Here is a 21,602-nt window from a genome sequence, read left to right on the forward strand (position 1 = left end):
CGCCACCAGGGAAGCCCCTATCCTGTCTATTTTATAAGGTTGTTGTCTCTTACTGTCACCAGGCCTCCAACAAAATTGATGATGTTAGCTAAACATCTTGAGGACATAGATCACATTTACGACTCATAAAGTAATTGTAATTGTTAGAGAAATGCAAATCAAAACTACAATGAGGTATCAGCTCACACTGGTCAGAATGGCCATCATCAGAAAATCTACAAACAGCAAATGCTGGAGAGGGTATGGAGAAAAGGGAACCCTCTTGCACTGTTGGTGGGAATGTAAATTGATACAGCTCCTATGGAGAACAGTATGGAGGTTCTTTAAAAAGCTAAAAATAGAATTACCATATGACCCATCAATCCAACTCCTGGGCATATACCCAGAGAAAACCATAATTCAGAAAGAAACATGCACCCTGATGTTCATTGCAGCACTATTTACAATAGCCAGGTCATGGAAGCAACCTAAATGCCCAATGACAGATGAATGGATAAGGAAGATGTGGTACATATACACAATGAAATATTACTCAGCCATAAAAAGGAATGAAATTGGGTCATTTGTAGATGTGGATGGACCTAGTAATAGTGTGATTCTAGGTATAGGAAGAAGCAACAAGGTAAAACATTTCATGAATCATAATAGACAAGTAAGACAGAGGATCCAGAGAATCTGTTAATTATCAACAGGGCCTAATCCAGAAATTAGCACCTAGAGTGACATATCAACAAAAATTTTTGCCTGATCTGGGAAGAAACTCTGAGCACTGTGGGACAAAAATTGGTCATGAAATGTCTCCCAAGTATCGCTCAAATTTCAGACCAAGAGGAGGAACTATCCTGCCATATCAGTAAAAAATATATCACAGTCATCAATAATTGCAGTCATCTCTGATAGTGAGCTGGTTAGTCCTGAGGGAACTCAGGAAGGGAACAAAGAATACTTGCCATCTAGCAGGCATCAGACTACAGCCACTCTCGAAGTTGAGCCCTGAGGAAACTCAGGATGTAAAAACACTGGATACTGGCCCCAGGTAGCTGAGGTGTATATCAAAGGAATGATCTCAGTGAGTCCAGACTCTTGCATCTTCCCACATATAGAAAAGCACTAAATTCTTTAAATTGAGATATCTAGTTTTCTTCTATTAACAGTAATCTTTTGTTGCTTTTTGTTGGAAAACTCCTATGTATCCTAGCTCTCCCCTCACTTCCTTGGAGCAGTTTTCTCAGGGTTACTTGAGATGCTGCCTCCTGGGCTTGAAGTCCTCAGTATGTCTGTCAAATAAAACATAACTCTCCAAAAAAAACTGTACAGTAATCAATACTTTATCTGAATGCTTGAATTGTATTATAAGTTTGCCAAGTCACCGACATTCTGTTTGACTATATATTCCAAGAACCTAACATAGTAGGTACCAAAAAAGTACTTGAGGCAAGACAATTGAAAACTATCAAATAGCACTGGCAGTAGAAAGTCTTTAGTGATAATTAGAAAAAGCTTTCATAGAGTGGCATGGAGCAGAAGTCAGACGATGGGTGAAAGGAAGGTAAGTTAAAACAGCTAATATAGAATATTCTTTCAAGAAGTTTGAAGAGGAGAGAAAGCGGGGAAGGTAATTTAATGGTTGGTAGTTACCGCTGAAGGAAGAAGACAGTAGAGAAGGAGACTATATTTTTGTTGTTTCAATAAATTCTACAAATTAAAATATTTTATGCCAAAAGAATTTAGCTTTTACTAACTTTCATGCTTTAGAATTTAAATATATATATTTTTTTGTTTTAAGTTAATGACAGAATAATAAAGTGTGCACATTGTGTTTGTACTGTGCTTAGATACTGTTTTCATTATGGTCATTGAGTCTGTTTCCTTCCTTCTTCAGAATCCTGCCATCAGTATGGAAATGAACTGCATCGATCTATTACAAGTAGAAGGATATAATTTGATAGCTGCCGGAACCTTAAATGGTGTGATCATCTTATGGAATTTTGTAACATCTACTGTCAAAGAAGTGTGAGTTGCATTGTTTCCTTAAATAATATAATCATTTCTATAAAAACTTGAGCTGCAGAAAAGCCAGAGTAACATTCAATACTTAAAAATATAAATACTTAAAAAAATAAAGCAATAAATAAAAGGGATGATAACTCTCTCAAGGAGGCTTTCCTGGAGGTTATGTTCACGAGGAGACTATGTTTTAAGTGTCTAAATCCCAGAATGATGTGAATAAAGTGAATCTTAAGTATATGTATTCCCAAGTGCTTTTACATTTACTCTTCTTGAGTATGTACTAGAGTATGTACATGCTTTCCATGTATAATCTTGTCCAAATTCATAACCTTAACAAATACTTAAATACTTAATAATGTAAAATAATCTCATAGCTTCAAGCACACATATCCAATTGCCTACTGGCAATTACACCATCTGGATTTCCAACAAGACCCTTAAAGTCCCACATGCCCAAATCTTCTTCCCAACCTATCCTCCCCCAAAACATCTTTTCCTGTATTCCCATTGACACCACTATCTACACAGTCACCAAAGTCAAATGGTGAGAAGTATTCAAGAGGGGTTTTCCTTCTTATTCACCACCCCAACACATTACTACAGGTCAATATTAACAAGGGCATGACATATGTAATTCTACATCTCAACCAATTAGATTTGCTCTGTTCCACAAACTTTACCCTCCCCTTGCAATCCATTTCTAAATGTCCTTACCATTGGTTATAAAGAAAATAATGTAACATTGTATTATTTGTTATGGATGGATTATAAATAATACGCTTTCCCCAGTTGTGTAATTGGGCTCTAAGCAAGGGCCATGTATGAACACCTTATGTCAAGACAGTTTGTAAAATTGTACTTTGAGGTACAAGATAGCCAAGAACTTTAACGATGAATTAAAAAGAAAATCAATTCTATCTAAGCATTTGGGGGAAGGAAAGAGGTATAAAAGGAGGAGAGAAGAGAGTCAAATAGGACAAGGGAAAAGAAGAAAAAAAAGCAAAAGAAATCTCTGTCTAGCTATAGTACCTTGCATACATCTACCTGGACTCCATGACCCTTTCCAGTCTATGTCAGAGTTTTCATTTTCAACCAAGTTTTGGGAGGAAATAGTCCTTTCCTTTTTGATTCTGGGTATATTTTCCTTTGAACCTTTAGCTGAAGTATCTGTTTCGGAAGACCCCTCCTCTGTACCTCAGCTCAGGTTCTACTAGGCCCTGCTGCTAGAATTCCTGTCATCCTTCAGTTCCTTCCCTTCAACCCTTGCCCTTAGGCTTTTCTCACAGACTGTATACTTGTCATTTTATTCCTATATCAATATACACTGCACAATTCCTCACCTTCTTATTAATTCAGTTCTCACATTGTGTCAGCTTGTGTATGACTCACTACTTAGGGAAAACATATAGACTAAAAAGGCAGAGAGAATAGTCCTACTGCCACCGCTTAAAAGAGAGAGCTGCTCCCCTGAGAATATTCCCAATTCAAAGGTAAAGATCTTCCTTGTTGAAATGCTAAGCATTTTACCGAGGGATGCATGCAAATCCAATACCCAATCAAAGAAAAATAACTGACAGTAATGGGTCATACACAGTGTCCTCTTCCTATAACAAGATGATTATACAAAAACAATTGATTTAGAATCACTGGAGTATTTCACATAGCATATAATTTAACACAGAACTGTCCAAGGTAATTTAGGCCTAGTTTAAAGACTCTAAAGTTGAACATGGTTTCCATATTCCTGGTGGGGGCCATCTCTACCTCTACCTCAAACTTTGCTTTAAGATCCCTTCACCAGTCAGGAGAAATAAGCTTTCTCTTTCTGTTCAAAGCCCCATGCCTTTTTTTGGGTGCAAACTAGAAATTGTTGTTGCTAACGAATAGTCCACTTCACTATTCAGTTTACCTGCAGAGCAGAAATATGTAAAAATTTGGAGCTCAACAAGTCATCAAACTCGCAGGCTCCTCTTTTGAGCTTGGTTCACTCTCCAGGAGGTCCTTCATCACTTATCTGTCCAAATTAGCAGAGGCAATTTCCACTAAAGGAAAAAGAACAGTTTGCTACAAGGTCTATTTGCTATAAGGAATGTCAAGTGTGGCTTAAAAGCCTACCATGAAGTGCCAGGACAGGCAGTGGAAGACCATCGCTCTGCTCCCAGGAAATGGCCTAGGAAGGTGTTCTTGGGAATCTGGGCTAATGGGAGACTCAAGCAGCAAGAATAGTGTGATCATCAAATTACCTGCTTTTCTTCTCCACTTAATTATAAGCTACTTGAAGGTAGCAACTACATTTTATTCAAATTTCTCACTCTACTTATTCAAAGAGTAGAAATCTATTCTTTAAACTGTATGAAACTACCAGGAAGTTATATGAGCTCACTCTGTGAACTATAGGTTGAAAAAATAGACAAGCTAATTGACTTAAAAGACTTCTAAGCACTAAAAGATCATGTTATACAGAACCTTATTAAGGAAAGTATGTTCAAATGCTATACCTCTGGGTTTTCTCTCCATATTCAATGAACATTTCAGGAGTTGATTAGTTCTGCCTGGGATATATGATATAGTAATGTAAATTACCACCTTTGTAAATTTTTATCATGTAAATGTATGCTTATTCCTAGGTACAGACCTGAAGATTGCTTCACTGTGGACCCTGACTTGGATCCTAAACGCTTTAGAATTAATGACATACTGTTTCTCTTTCGTAACCCTGAATGTGCAAGGTAACTCAATACTTATTGATCAAGAAATACTGTCTGGGACTTATGTGGATGATATAAAAAGAGTTCTCATCCCAGCATTTAGGAAGGTACAGTTGATGGAAGACATAGTTGGGCTGACCAGTTGGCTTCAGTTTTCTTCCCTGTTATTGTTTTTGTAAGTGGATGGTCCCCAGGAAGATTTAATTTGCTGTGTGGGGATCTAATTTCCCTTACCACAGCTCCCTTTACAACAGTAGCAGAGAGGGAAAATGCTCACTTGACCATATTTGTAGCCAAAAGACAACTCTATGTGCACTTACGTAAAGCAGAAAAAAGGATTTATAGGGCAAATATGAAAGATCATATGGCAGCAGTTTTCATATGACATCTACTATAGCTGAGCAATCTTCATTTCTGAGAGAGAAGGGGATTTTTTTTTTTTTTTTGCGGTACGCGGGCCTCTCACTGTTGCGGTCTTTCCCGTTGCGGAGCACAGGCTCCGGACGCACAGGCTCAGTGGCCATGGCTCATGGCCCACGGGCCCAGCCGCTCCGCGACATGTGGGATCCTCCCGGACGGGGGCACAAACCCGCGTCCCCTGCATCGGCAGGCGGACTCTCAACCACTGCGCCACCAGGGAAACCCGATTTTTTTTTTAATTTTAAGAAAAGGTGATTTTCCTGTTTGTATTTGCTTGAGAGCTCTGATTTCAGTAAACAATAGGCAATGGTAAACACATCTCTGGAGAGAAATCAAAGGCTTCTGTACTATCATCATCCAGAAGTGAGCCAGAATGTAACACCTTCCCTACTCCTTGACTTGAAATGTTCTTATTCTGAGAATCTTTTTAGGACCTCGTCTATATACCAGAACCCTAAGCCAGTTTGCTGCCCATTCTAGCAGAATTGAAAACTGTAGAGCAGAAGTTGCCAGGTTTTCCAGGCCTCCCCACGGCCACCCCACTCCCCACCATTTCAGTGTCAGAGCCTCTGGGACAAAATCTAGCCTTAACAGTGGGACAGAGAAGATTTTTATTTCCCACACCCAGGCAGTATCCACAGTATCCACACCAGAATGCACAGATGATGGCAAGAGTAATCACCTGAAATTAAAACAGAGGAGAGCGCCCTTTGAGTATGATAGATTATCTTAACTTTTCCTCTTTGGGCTTCCTCCCTCTCCTTGTAGGAGATCAAGTCAGGATTCCATATGTTCTTCATCTCAATGTGATTCTAGCAAGGGTCCACAGAGTAGTAAGGTAAGCAAGAAATAAGGAGAGTATGTCTTCCTGTTATACCCAATGTTGATTCAAAAATAGTGATTTGTTGCATATAAGTCCCTCCCCTGCATGTATGTAAAAACTTTTTTGTTTTCCCTAAAAAGCAATGTCTAAACTGTCTTCATCTTTTTTTCCTATTTTTTCAAGGCTTTTATATCTGCAAATAATCATGAAGAAAATAAATTACATAGGCTACTTTTAAGTTCATAAAATAATAATTTTAGACTATCTCTTTTGCTAAAAAGTATTACACAATTACACACATTTCACAGAGGGAAGAGACAGCATGTAATTACATAATGTAATGTAATGCCATGGTTTTCAAACTGTGTTCTCAGTTCCAATTTTATATATTTTTACACATTTCATTTCTAGTTAGGATTTTGTTTGAAGGAAAGTTTTCGCTGCATAAATTATTTTAAAAGCACTAGCTTAGTGGAAAAAAAAAAAAACTTGTAAGGATGTGTGTCAGACAGACTTGCACTTAAATCCAAGCGCTCCATTTATTATCTGATTAGCTTTAGAGATGTCACTCAATCTCTGAGTTTCTGTTTCTTCATCAATAAATAATAAAACCTAACTGGCATAGTTGTGAATGGAATTAGAGATCATATACACCAAGAACACAGCATGAACTAGGTATTTAACTATTCTCGTTATTGTGCTACACCAGAGCCACTAGGAAAAGGTTGTGTTACAAATACCCTATTTATGAGCATGAAAATCTCTTAATACATCTTTTCGAAGAATTAATTAAAAAATAACTTTAAACCTAATGCTTAAAAAAAACAAACTTTAAACCTAATGCTTAGAGATATAAATTTAACTATGAAAAAATCTATTCATCCGGTATGTCTCATTTCCTTCCAATGTCATAGAAATATTATCTCTTTTTCTCCCCGAATTCAGGAAAGCAAACAGAGCATACATGACAGTGAGGTTAAAGGTCGGTATGAAATCGCCTCTCTTCCTTATAATAAAACAATTCCTTTACAATAGGGAGTTTAGGTGATAGAATACTTCTAATTAACATATATTCTTTTTGTGACTAAATGTTAAGGTGCTATAGAATTCCATAGTCTAAGAAGCAGAATTTCCATTAGGATGATAACTTTTAGTTACTAGTTAGTTAGTTACTACTAACTCTAGATTTTAAAAATCCAAAATATTACTGAGCTTCTTAGTCTTCAGCTCATTTCCCTAAAACTTATACTAGATTCATAAGCCATTTTGTAATGTGTAAGACTTATACTGGATGTATATCTAGTTTTAGCTGCTATGTACAGTGCAAAGCCTTTTTCAGTAGAATCCAAAATGAGCCCTTTTAGTTTTTTCCAGTGATACAGGATTCCATTTGTTAATGGTTTTTTGTTCTCTGCCTGATTGAAGTTCTCTGGGATTAAAAAAATTCTAGACAAAAGAATGTGGGGTTTTTTTTGTTTTGTTTTGTTTTGTTGCTATTTTCTTACCTGCCTCCTCTTTTACATTCTATAAAATTTGAAATTCCAAGTATAACAAACACTGGTAACTCACTAATTTTCCAACAGGTGAGCAAAAAGATGTCACGGTAGGTGAGCGACAGCCAGTGGACAAAAAACATCTGGAAAGCACCAATTTAACAGATACTCAACCACCTATCCTTGTCACTGCACATGAGGATGGACATCTCCGCTTGTGGACCTTGGAGGTGATGGAGCCTGTTATTTTCCTGGAACAGCAAAGAATAGGAAAGATAAAAAGGATTATTGAATAAACCTTAGCCTTCTAAGGTTCCGTATAGCATCTAATTCTATTATTGTTCAATCTTCTAGTCAATATCCTAGTTTTTCAGCCTGCTCACTGAAAATACTACTCAAAATTTATAATAGGTCAGTTTTGTAACTCAGAAGATCAAATCATCAACACTGCTAAGACAACTACTGTATTTCAAATCTTTCTTTACATTGAGCTATGAATACAACCCACCATATATTTCACTGGATATTTAAATAATATTAGGTAATATAAATGATGAATATATCATTAAAGAATGTAAGAACACTGAAATGTTGAATATACATAAACTTTTAGTTATCCAAACTATTGGAAGATGTTATTACAATAGTATTAAGAGTCCTTAAACATTTTACAGTGAAAAAATGACTTTCATGTACTAAAAGATTTTAAATGATTTGGGGGTGGAAAGTGGGGCAGGGTTTGAATTGGGAGTCCAGAAATGACAGAAGGAAGGATCTTGAGTAGACTGATGATGATGACAATGAAATTTTTAGAGAGGCAAGGGAGGTAGCACCACTTGTAAGGCTCCTTTCTAGAGGGAAACCCAGAAAACAGCAAGTTTTGTATGGCAGATAGCGAGATCCAACAACACAGAACAGCCTAGCTGTCTGTTGGATAAAACCTCCCAGTTGATCAGTTGACTCTTAACTTATTAATGAGAAACTCTTGGCTTGAAAATGCTACAAAATATTGTAACAATAATTTTCCCTGTGATGATCCTGGTATTTGAGCAGTGCTTTTTTTCTTCCCCAATAAATAGATAATAAAAGTGTGAGAGCAATAGAAGGAGAAAAGATTATATCTAACTAAATCATAGGAAACAAGTGGCAGATTCAAATTTTTTCTTCCTAAGCTTCAATGTTTAATCTCCAAGTAGAGAAATGTATATGAAAGTCCTTCCCAGTGATGACTTATACTAAATGCCAAAAAACACTGCCAAATTTCAATCCTTATCTTGCGCCAATATTCAAAATTAGATATTTCTGAAAAGACGAATACAATATTCTCACTTAAAATAAGTGAGATACACTTAAATCTGAAAAGAATGTTTATTTAAAAGGAGAATATGGGGCTTCCCTCGTGGCGCAGTGGTTGAGAGTCCACCTGCCAGTGCGGGGGACACGGGTTCATGCCCTGGTCCGGGAGGATCCCACATGCTGCAGAGCTGCTGGGCCCGTGAGCCATGGCCGCTGAGCCTGCACGTCCGGAGCCTGTGCTCCGCAATGGGAGAGGCCACGGCGGTGAGAGGTCCGCGTACCACAAAAAAAAAAAAAAGAAGAATATGTCACTGGAAAAGGGTTGAGGAACTGCATGAAAAGGGTCATGGGAAATGAGCAAAAACAACCCTCAGGTATAGAGGTGATCTACAATAATCAGTCTAAATGCTTATAATTATGATAATAGTTGTCTCCATTTTTATGAATATTTAATTTCAAAGAAATAAGTCCCTATAGATAATTTCAAATTATTTTTATTACAGAGAAGAGAATCATGTTACAATTAGTAGACATAGTTCTTTGGATAAATTATTTATCGAGAAACTCAACTCCAATATTGATATTTTATAGAATTTATTATTATACTTTATACAGGGAAGACTACTGAAAGATATTCTACCTTTCACAAAACATGCTGCCATTTCTCTGACATCGCTGTATACTGATTCATGTACCAAGATACTACTGACTGGAAATGTGGGTAAGTCACTACTCTTAGGTAGTTGGTCACAGGTATCTTAACAAACTGCATGGTATAAAAATGGATATAGGAAAATATGTGACATTTATTGAGACAAAAGGAAGGATGCCCAAGCTGCCAAATGAACAGAAGAATGAATGAATGTCAGGAAAACCTACTTCATTCCTAGCTCTTTATTTAAAGTAAGACATCTATTTCTTCTGTCTTTAAATTGGGTATAGGACTACCCATCCCCTTACTTTACATGTTGGGAAGAATGTAAAGTTTTCATTTTTAATCTTAAAAGGGTTATGTTGCATTAATCTTTATTCTAAAGGGAGCAGTGTCATGAATTAGAGAAGAAAGAGATTATTTTTCTTAATAGGGGACTTTTTATATTTATTGCTATAACTACTACAGTTGGTCTTAATTCTTTCATGTAACACTATTCTTTTTTTTAATGCTTCCTTTCTATTTCCTTTCTTCTGTCTTTTGAATTAAGCTTAAGTTTTCTTTTCTTGTCTCTAATACTTTGAAAGATTATGTATATGCATAATCTTATGCACATGCATATGTAAATACAGTTTTTAATTTTACTAGTGTTTACTTTTAAGTTTAAAAAAAATCAGTTTATTAGAAGTTAGACTGAAACCTCACCTTTCCACGTAAACAGAAAGCTTAGCCTACATTACCTGTCTCTTTCTCCCACAGCCACTCCTTCACTTATTATTTGCTAATGTAATCTTGAGATTTGCATCCAGATACTGCTATTACATTAATATTTAAATTTTACATCTCCTCATTTAAAAATGTTTTTTCATTTCAAAAGTTATTTTACAAAAGTTGCAACAAATTATTTCGTACCAACAATTATTTGAGTCTTCTGGAGATTATAGAAAATAATTGTTTACGTTTGCATTCAGTATTACCAGTAGGTTTACAATATTTATTTAAAGTTACCTTTATTTAAATGAACTTATTTACAAAATAGAAACAGACTCACAGACATAGAAAACAAACTTATGGTTACCAAAGGGGAAAGCGGTGGAGGAAGGATAAATTAGGAGTTTGAGATCAGGAGATACAAGCTACTGTATATAAAATACATAGGGCTTCCCTGGTGGCGCAGTGTTTGGGAGTCCACCTGCCGATGCAGGGGACACAGGTTCATGCCCCCGTCTGGGAAGATCCCACATGCCGCGGAGCGGCTAGGCCTGTGAGCCATGGCCACTGAGCCTGCGCTCCGCAACGGGAGAGGCCACAACAGTGAGAGGCCCGCGTACCACCAAAAAAAAAAAATACATAAACAACAAGGTCCTACTATATAGCACAGGGAGCTATATTCAATATCTTGTAATAAACTATAATGGAAAAGAATCTGAAAAAGAATATACATGTATAACTGAATCACTTTTCTATACACCAGAAACTATCACAAATCAACTATACTTCAATAAAAATAAATGATAAAGTTATCTTTATTTTATCTGTTTCTTATTGCTCATCACCAGTCCTTTTATACTCTGATAATCTTATTCTTGACTTCTTATTTTTATTTATCTGGCAATCTTCATAGTTTCCACAAACACTGTTTCTGTTTATAGCAGAATAGAGAAATCTAAAATCAGGCAAATTGTGTTCCTGCTTGTATATTTTTGCACAAACTTTACCTTCTATATGGTAAGCCTTTTCTAACAAAATACATAGAACTAAAATTTGAAATTATCTACAAAATTCCTAGAATGCACCTCTTTTACGGTTATCCCTCTTTGTCTCTGCCCAGAACAATTTTTCTGTCATGTAAGCCATCTACTTCTTGAGATTTGTAGTTTTTGCTGTGGCCTAGAAAAATAGGGTGGGGGTGCATTTGGGATCCAATCCAGTCTCCTATATATTATAATTAAAGAAGACCTCCTAGATTCTGACCTTAAGCTTCCTTTATCTGTGCTTTGGTGGATACTAGAAGAACTTTTATGGGGGTTGCTACTGAGTCACTATTTTAATCAGGCATCCTCAGACACCATTAGTTGTTGTTTTTCTGTTGTTATTAAACAGGGTTTATCTTTTAGATCAGTTTTAGGTTCACAGAAAATTTCAGCATAAATTGCAGAGTGCTCATATACACCTTACCCCTACTGCCACACTGCACGCAGCCTCCCCCATTTTCAACATTCTGCACCAGAGTGATACATTTGTTACAGTCAATGAACCTACACTGACACATAATAATCACCCAAAGTTCATAATGTGTAATAGTCCAACAAATGTGTAATGACATATATCCACCACTACAGTATCATACAGAGTAGTTTCAATATCCTACAAAAACCCTGTGCCCAGCCTATTTATCCTTCCCTCCTCTCTTAACCCAGCAATCACTGATCTTTAATGTCTCTCCACAGTTTTGGCTTTTACAGAATGTCATGTGGTTGAAATCATACAGTATGCAGCCTTTTCAGATTGGCTTCCTTCACTTAGTAATGTGCATATAAGGTTCTTCCATGTCTTTTCATGGTTTGATAGCTCATTTCTTTTTAATGCTGAATAATATTCCATTGTCTGAATGCACTACAGCTTATCCATTCACCTACTGAAGGTCATCTTGGTTACTTTCAAATTTTGGCAATTATGAATAAAGCTGCTATAAATATTTAGCTGCAGGTTTTTGTGAGGACATACACTTTCAACTCATTTGGGTAAACACCAAGGAGCATGAGTTCTGGATCTCCTGGTAAGAGTATGTTTAGTTTTGTAAGAAGCTGCCAAAATGTCTTCCAAAGTAGCAGTACCACTTTGCATTCCCACCAACAATAAATGAAAGCTCCTGTTGCTCCACATCCCCACCAGCATTTGATGTTGTCAGTGTTTTGGAAATTGGCCATTCTAAGAGGTGTGTAGTGATAGTGGCTTTAATTTCCATTTCTACAATGACATAAGATGTGGAGCATCTTTTCATATATGTATTGCCTTCTTCTATGTTGTGTATGCTCAGATTTTTTTGCCTATTTTTTAATAGACTTACTTGTTTTCTGATTGTTGAGTTTGAGTTTCAAGAGTTCTTTGTATATTTTAGATAAAAGTCCTTTATCAGATATATCTTTGCAAATATTTTCTCCTGGCTTGTCTTCCTGTTCCCTTGATGGTACTTATTGCAGAGCAGTAGTTTTAAATTTTAATGAAGTCCAACTTATCAATGATTTGCTTCACAGATCATGCCTTTGGTGCTGTATCTAAAAGTCATTACCAAACTTAAGGTCATCTAAATTTTCTTCTAGGACTTCTATAATTTTGCATTTTATATTTAGATCTACGATTCATCATCAGTTTTTTTGTGTATGAAGGGTACAAAATCTGTGTCTAGATTGAGAGGGTTTTTTTTTAATCATGAGTGTGTATTGGATTTTGTCAAATGTTTTATCTGCATCTATTGATGTGATCGTATGATTTTTCTTCTTTAGCCTGTGGATATGGTGAATTGCATTCACTGATTTTCAAATGTTGAACCAGCCTTCTATACCTAGGATAAATCCAATTAAGTCATTGTATATAACTTTTTTATATTGCTTATTTTGTTGAGGAATTTTACATCTATATTTATAAGAGATTTTGGTCTGTAGTTTTCTTTTATTGAAATATCTTTGTCTGGTTTTGGTATTATAGTAATCCTGGCCTCATAAAATGAGTAAATAACTATTCCCTGTGCATCTGTCTTCTGAAAGAGACTGTAAAGAATTGATATTCTTCCTTAAATGTATGGTGGAATTCACCATTAAACCCAAGTTGTCCTGATGTTTTCTGTTTTGGAAGATTATTAATTACTGATTTAATTTCTTTAATAATATAGACCTATGTAAAAAAACAAGCTTTGGTAAATTTAACAAAATTAGAATCATTTCAAGCATCTTTTTCTACCACAATGCTATGAGACTAGAAATCAACTGTAAGGGGAAAAAGCTATAAAAAACACAAACACTTGGAGGCTAAACAATATGCTACTAAATAATGAATGGATCACTGAAGAAATCAAAGAGGAATCAGAAAATACCTGGAGACAAATGAGAATGAAAAGAGAACAATCCAAAAATCTATGGGTCACAGTAAAATCAGTTCTAAGAGGAAATTTTCTAGTAATACAAGCCTATGTCAGGAAACAAGAAAAATCTCAAATAACCTAATCTTACACCAAAATCAACAAGAGAAAGAAGAATAATCAAAGCCAAAAGCTACTAGAGGGAAAGAAATCATAAAGATCAGAGCAGAAATAGATGAAATAGAGACTAAGTAAACAATAGAAAAGATCAATGAAACTAAATTCTGGTTCTTTGAAAAGATAAACAAAATTGATAAACCTCTAGCCAGACTCATCAAGAAAAAAAGAGAAAGGGCCCAAATCAGTAAAATCAGAAATGAAAAGGGAGAAGTTAAAATGGACACCACATAAATACAAAGGAATATAAGAGACTACTATGAACAACTAGGTGCCAATAAAATGGACAACCTAGAAGAAATGGACAAATTCTTAGCAATGTACAATCTCCTAAGATTGAACCAGGAAGAAATAGAAAATATGAACAGACAAATTACCAGTACTGAAATTGAATCAGCAGTTTTAAAACTCCCAACAAACAAAAGACCAGGACCAGATGGCTTCACAGGTGAATTCTACCAAACATTTAGAGAACAGTTAACACATATCCTTCTCAAACTATTCCCAAAAATTGCAGAGGAAGGAATGCTTCTGAACTAATTCTATTGTACAAGGCCAGAATCACCCTGATACCAAAACCAAAGATATGACAAAAAACAAAAATTACAGGCCAATATTGCTGATGAAAACAGAGGAAAAACTCCTCAACAAAATACTAGCAAACTGAATCCAGCAACATATTAAAAGGATCATACACCATGATCAATTGGCATTTATCCCAGGGATGCAAGGATTCTTCAATATATGCAAATCAATCAATGTGATACACCATATTAACAAACTGAAGAATAAAAAACATATGATCATCTCAATAGATGCAGAAGAAGCTTTTGACAAAATTCAACACCTATTTATGATAAAAACTCTCCAGAAAGTGGGCATAGAGGGAACCTACCTCAACATAGTAAAAGCCATATATGACAAACTCACAACTAACATCATATTCAATGGTGAAGAGCTGAAAGCATTTCCTCTAAGATCAGGAAAAAGACAAGGATGTCCACTCTCTCCACTTTTATTCAACATAGTTTTGGAAGTCCTAGCCATGGCAATCAGAGAAGAAAAAGAAAATGAATCCAAATTGGAAAAGGAGAAGTAAAACTGTCACTTTTTGAGGATGACATGATACTACACGTAGAAAATCCTAAAGAAGCTACCAGAAAACTACTAGAGCTCATCAATGAATTCAGTAAAGTTGCAGAATACAAAATAAATACACAGAAATCCGTTTCATTTCTATACACTAACAATGAACTATCAGAAAAAGAAATTTAGAAAAAAAACCCATTTACCATTGCATCAAAAAGAATAAAATACCTGGAATAAATCTACCTAAGGAGGTAAAAGACCTATACTTAAAAAACTACAAGTCTCTGATGCAGGAAATTGAAGATGACACAAAGAGAAAGAAAGATATACAGTGTTCATGAATTGGAAGAATTAGCATTGTTAAAATGACCATACTACCCAAGGTAATCTACAGATTCAATGCAATCCCTATCAAAATATCAATGACATTTTTTCACAAAACTAGGGCAAATAATTTTAAAAATTTGTACGGGAACACAAAGCCCTTGAATAGCCAAAACAACCTTGAGAAAGAAGAACAGAGCTGGAGAAACCATACTCCCTGACTTCAGACTATATTACAAAGCTACAGTAATCAAAATAGTATGATACTGGTGGAAAAAAAAAAAAGATACACAGATCAGTGGAACAGAATACAGAGCCCAGAAATAAACCCACACACTTATGGTCAATTAATTTATGACAAAGGAGGCAAGAGTATACCTCCTTTGTACTTTGAGAAAAGTACAAAGGAGAAATGAGAAAATGAGAAATGAGAAAAGACAGTCTCATCAATAAGTTGTGCTGGAAAAACTGCACAGCTACATGTAAAAGAATGAAGTTAGAACACTTTCTCATACCATATACAAAAATAAACTCTAAATGGATTAAATATCTAAATGTAAGACAGAAAACCATAAAACTCCTTGAGGAAAACATAGGCAGAACACTCTTTGACATAAATTGTAGCAATATATATATTTTTTGTATCTGTCTGCCAAAGCAAAGGAAATAAAAGCAAAAATAAACAAATGGGAACTAATTAAAGTTAAAAGTTTTGCACAGAGAAGGAAACCATTGACAAAATGAAAAAACAACCAAAATGAATGGGAGAAAATATTTGCAATTGATATTAACTGTATAAGGGATTAATATCTAAAGTACATAAACAGCTCATATGAATCAACATTAAAAAATAAAACCCCAAAACTGGGACTTCCCTGGTGGGGTCATGCAGTGGTTAAGACTCTGCACGCCCAATGCAGGGGGCCTGGGTTTGATCCCTGGCCTGGGAACTAGTTCCCACATGCATGCTGCAACAAAGAGTTCACATGCCACAACTAAGGAGCCAGTGAGCCACAACTAAGGAGCTGGTGAGCTGCAACTAAGGAGCCCATAAGCCGCAACTAAGGAGCCCAGATACCACAACTAAGACCCGACGCAACCAAATTAAAAAAATAAATCTAATTTTAAAAAATGGGCTGAAGAACTGAATTGACAGTTTTTTCCAAAGAGGACATGCAGATGGCCAACAGGCACATGAAAAGATGCTCAACATTACTAATCATCAGCAAAATGCAAATCAAAACCGCAATGAGATAACACCTCACACCTGTCAGAATGGCTAACATCAAAAAGTTTACAAATAACAAATGTTGGTGAGGATGTGGAGAAAAGGGAAGCCTTCTACACTGTTGGTGGGAATGTAAATTGGTGCAACCACTGTGGAAAACAGTATGAGCGTTTCTCAAAAAACTATAAATAGACCATATGACCCAACAGTTCCACTCTTGGGTATATATCTGAAAAAAACAGAACACTAATTCAAGAAAAATACACCTAATGTTCATAGTAGCATTACTTACAATTGCCAAGGTATGGAAGCAACCTACATGCTCATTAACAGATGAATGGGCAGAGAAGATGTGAGATATATATATATATATATATATATATATATATATATATATACACATACATATATATAATGGAATACTACTCAGCCATAAAAGAGAATGAAATTTTGCCATTTGCAAAAACATGGATGGACTTGGAGGGTATTATGCTAAGTGAAATAAGTCACACAGAGAAAGACAAATGCTGTGTGATATCACTTATATGTGGAATCTTAAAAAAAACTAAGGCATATAATAGAAGAAAATAGAGAACAAGCTAGTGGTTACCAGTGGGGAGAGGGAAGCAGGGGGTAAGATAGGAGTAGGGGATTAAGAAGTACAAACTATTATGTATAAAATAAATAAGTTACAAGAATATATTTTACAATATAGGGAATATAGCCAATATTTTATAATAACTTTAAATGGAGTATAACCTTTAAAAATTGTGGATTATGTTGTACACCTGTGACATATAATATTATACATCAATTATATCTCACTTTTTAAAAGTTTTAAAAATGTAGGCCTGTACAGATTGTCTAGCTTCTTGTGTGAGTTTTGGCAGATTGTGCTCTCATGGAATTGGTCCATTTAATCTGGGTTATTAAATTTGTGGGCATAGAGTTCATACTATTCCATTATTATCCTTTTAGTGCCCATGAGGCCTGTAGTGATCTCCCCTCTTAATTAATGATATTAGTAATTTATGTTTTCTCTCTTTTTTCTTAGTTAGCAGTGCTTTATCATTTTATTGATCTTTTCAAACAAGCAACTTTTGGTTTTGTTGATTTTTTCTCTTGATTTTCTACTTTTAGTTTAATAGATTTCTGTTCTAATTTTTATTATTTCTCTTCCTCTGCTTACTTTGGATTTAATTTACTCTTCTTTTTCTAGTTTCCTAAGGTGGAAACTTAGATTATTTATTTTAGATATTTCTTCTTTTCTAATATATACATCTAATGCTATAAATTTCTCTTATAAGCACTGCTTTCACTGCTTTCCACAAATTTTGATAAGGTGTATTTTCACTTTCATTTAGTTAAAAATATTTTTAAATTTCTATAAAGATTTCTTTATTGACCTATTATTTAGAAGTGTGTTGTTTAATCTCCAAGTATTATGAGATTTTCCAGCTTAATTTTTGTTGTTGATTTCTAATTTAATTCCATTGTGCCATTTCTTACATTGAGAGCATACATTTTATGATTTCCATCCTTTTAAATTTGTTAAGGTGTGATTTATGGCTCAGAAAGTGGTCTATATCAGTAAATGTTCCATGAGAGCTTGAGAAATATGTGTATTCTGCTGCTGTTTGATGAAGTACTCTATGGATGTCAATTATATCCATGTTGATTGATGGTGCTGTTTAGTTCAACTATGTCCTTACTGATTTTCTGTCCATTTCTGATAGTTGGGTATTGAAGTCTCCAACTATAAACATGGATTCATCTATTCCTCCTTGTGATTCTGTATTTTGATGCTCTATTATGCACATACATGTTAAGGATTGTTATGTCTTCTTGAAGTATCAACCCCTTTATCATTATGTAATGCCCCTCTTTGTCCCTGATAATTTTCCTTGCTCTGAAGACTTCCTTTTTGAAAGTAATAATAGGTACTCCTACTTTTTTTATTATTAGTGTTAGCACAATACATCTTTCTCTTTACTTTTTATCTATATGTGTCTTTATATTTAAAGTGAATTTTTTGTGGATAGCATATAGTTGGGTGTTACCTTTTATTCTATTCTGACAAGCTCTGTCTTTTAATTGGTTTATTCAGCTGTTGACCTCTAAAGTGATCACTGATATAGTTGAATTAATATCTACCATATTTCTTACTGTTTTCTCTTTGATGCCCTTGTTTTTGTTCCTTCTTTTGTCTTCTACTATTTTTCTGCCTTTTGTGGTTTTAAGTGAGCATTTTATATGATTCCATTTTCCCTCCATTCTTAGCATATCAAATATACTCCTTTTAAAAATTTTTTTATTTATTTGTTTGTTTTTGAGGGCAGGGCATGAGTCTGTTGCTGCTGCTGGCACTGAGTGATCAGAGCCTCGGCCTGGCCTGCCAACCTGGGCGTCTCTTCCCTGACAAGCACCCTGCACCTCGTTATCAAGTAGCAACCATGGAATATTTTCTTAACTTTTAAAAGTGGTCTCCCCAGAATTTACAATATATACTTACATCAAATCCATGTCCACTTTCAAATAATAACACTATACCACTTCACAGGTAGTGCAAGTACCTTATAAAAGTATTCCTAATTCTTCTATCACTTAACATCCTTGCTGTCTTTCATTTCAAGTATTCATAAGCTATAATCATCAAATACAGTTGCTGTTATTATTTTGAATAAACTGTTATCTATTAGTTTTTATCTTCATTCTTTCTCTTATGCATGTCTTTCTTTATGTAAATTTGAGTTTCTGACCTATATCTTTTTCCTTCTCTCTTAAGAACTTTAAAAAACATTTCTTGCAAGGCAGGTTTACTGGCAATAAAAACTCTGTTTTTGCTTGTCTGAGAAAATCTTTATTTCTCCTTCACTTTTAAAGAATAATTTCTCAGGATACAGAATTCTATGTTGGTGGGGTTTTTGCTCACTTTAAATATTTCACTCTGTTCTCTTCTTGCTTGTGTAGAGTTTCTGAGAAGTCATATGTAATTCTTATCTTTGCTCCTGTAAGAAAGGTGTTATTTTCCCCCCTCTGGCTTCTCCGAAGATTATTTCTTTTCTTTCTTTTTTTTAAAATTAATTAATTTATTTTTGGCTGCGTTGGGTTTTCACTGCTGCACGCAGGCTTTCTCTAGTTGCGGTGAGCGGGGGCTACTCTTCATTGCAGTGCACGGGCTTCTCATTGTGGTGGCTTCTCTTGTTGCGGAGCAGGGGCTCTAGGTACACGGGCTTCAGTAGTTGTGGTTCGTGGGCTCTAGAGCAGAGGATCAGTAGTTGTGGTGCACGGGCTTAGTTGCTCCACGGCATGTGGGATTTTTCCGGACCAGGGCTCGAACCCATGTCCCCTGCATTGGCAGGCAGATTCTTAACCACTGCGCCACTAGGGAAGTCCCTGAAGATTATTTCTTTATATTTGATTTTCTGCAGTTTGAATATGATGCTCAGTGTAGTCATTGTTGCTTTTTTAAATCTAATTTTTGTAGCTATCATTTGGATTGTAGGATTTGTGTGTCCATAACAGCTTGGACTCCATTTGGTAGTGGTGTATTCATTTCTCTTTCATCTACCCTGATGTTTACAACAACTTTGAGTGTATGAGGCAAAACATTATGACTTATTAAGCTAGAAATGAAAAGGAATTTCTCCATGTAAAAATTGACATGAAACTTCGCCTTTCATTTCTGGTTTCTCAGATTCAATTTTTTCTTTTTTTGCCTCTTTCACTTTTGACTTTACTTGGCAAAGCAGCACTGCATAAACTGTTCAGTAACTAGGACGCAGCTTACACCGCATGTTAAATCCATATACATTATCAGCAGCAAATTAGAAACAGAGAAAACAATACTGAGCTACAAGTCTCCTATAACTTTTAAAGAAAGACCTATGACAAGTATGTCCAATCTGAACAGCTGTTTTAAAGGAAATCACCTGCCATCTTCTTAAGTTTTAATATTTATAAATGCTTAGTTTTAAGGTAACAGAGCAGCTGATTGTATCTACAACATGCCATTCTATGACACCACGTCAAAAGCTTTAAAAAGGGAGCTCATCTCTATTTTCTTAGTAGCATTGAACAGATATCCAAAATCCAAGAAACTTAACTTGTGAATGGTGGTGTTATCTGATACACAAAAGCAATCTGATAAATTCACATCAGAACAGAACTAAGTGTCTAAGAAAAGAAAAACCACTCCTCAAAATCAATTCACAAACTAAGTTTTCCACTTTGCAGAACCCCTCCTTTTAATATGTAAAGTAAAATGTGGGCATGTTAAAGTAATAATACACAAATTTATACTTAGCATCCTTCTTCTACCAGTTTGGCTTCTGTGCCTCTTTGAAGGATTAGAAATCCCACAAAACCACACATTTTCATGCTGAAAATAGTGTATGAATGCCCAAAACAAGCTGTGATGCTGTTGATTTTCAAAAAGCTTTAAGGACTGAGGTGAGCAATCCACTGTAATATTATATACAGGTCAAGCTGATGTTGCTAAAAAGCAGCAGTTCGTCCCTAGACCACTGTGAGGGTTTTTGTTTTTGTTTTTTTTAATCTGTTAAAGCCATGTATATCACTGCCATCTTGTAGCTTGTCACACTGTTCCAACATCTGGTTTCCACCTGCAGGACCAACCGGTAATATCAATCTTCCACCAGGCTTTAACTGGTCTATTAGAGCCTGGGTCACAACTGGGGTTGCAGCTCCTACACGAATAACATCATACAGGGTTTCTTCAGCATACTCCATTCTTCCATCTCCCACAACCAGTTGCACTCTCCCTGAAAACAAAACCATTGGATAATCTACTAGCTCTTTAATGTGATCAATTCCTATGACTTTTCCACTAGATCCAACTTCATGCAAAACATGAAGTAAGAATTCCACTTCCATATTCTACATCAAAAGCTTTAGCTCCTTCATGCAATTAATCAAATAGAAGTACAAGTGCATATGCATACATGTGTGGAGCACTGATTTTTGCTTGGAACCCTATTGATTGTGGAGAATCCATATAAGGGTTTCATCTTGCATAGTGGGAGTGGTCTGTGGCCAGCATTACTTCAAATACTTTGTCTTGATGATTCCATTTTTGTGGAGGTTGTGGATTTGCTCCGAGTGGCTGGCACCACCAGATTTTCAGGCCATCGCTAAGAACACTCAGAGCAGGCACAGGACCATGTTCAGTGCAGCAACGGTGCCCAGCAGCTTCCCAAGAGTGAGAACACTTCCCACATGGTCACTGCCTTGCTCGCGTCCCTGCTGCAGCTGCCGCCACTGCACCTCTCAGATACTATTTTA

At 35.7% G+C, this 21,602-nt stretch overlaps 1 protein-coding gene and 1 pseudogene across 2 annotated transcripts in view; one reads left to right on the forward strand and one right to left on the reverse strand.

Moving 5' to 3' along the window:
- Positions 1-21,602, forward strand: part of WDR64 (WD repeat domain 64) — a 170,243-nt gene that overhangs the window by 120,484 nt on the left and 28,157 nt on the right. For both annotated transcript variants that reach the window (XM_032644152.1, XM_032644145.1), the window contains 6 exons: positions 1,883-2,013; positions 4,638-4,739; positions 5,907-5,976; positions 6,907-6,943; positions 7,545-7,684; positions 9,366-9,471. In XM_032644152.1, the coding sequence (XP_032500043.1) occupies positions 1,883-2,013; positions 4,638-4,739; positions 5,907-5,976; positions 6,907-6,943; positions 7,545-7,684; positions 9,366-9,471 (586 nt within the window). The remainder of the gene's footprint in view (positions 1-1,882; positions 2,014-4,637; positions 4,740-5,906; positions 5,977-6,906; positions 6,944-7,544; positions 7,685-9,365; positions 9,472-21,602) is intronic.
- On the reverse strand, positions 20,817-21,553 carry LOC116760380 (annotated as a pseudogene).

This window comes from Phocoena sinus, chromosome 1, assembly GCF_008692025.1.
Source record: "Phocoena sinus isolate mPhoSin1 chromosome 1, mPhoSin1.pri, whole genome shotgun sequence".
Classification (NCBI taxonomy): Eukaryota; Metazoa; Chordata; class Mammalia; order Artiodactyla; family Phocoenidae; genus Phocoena; species Phocoena sinus.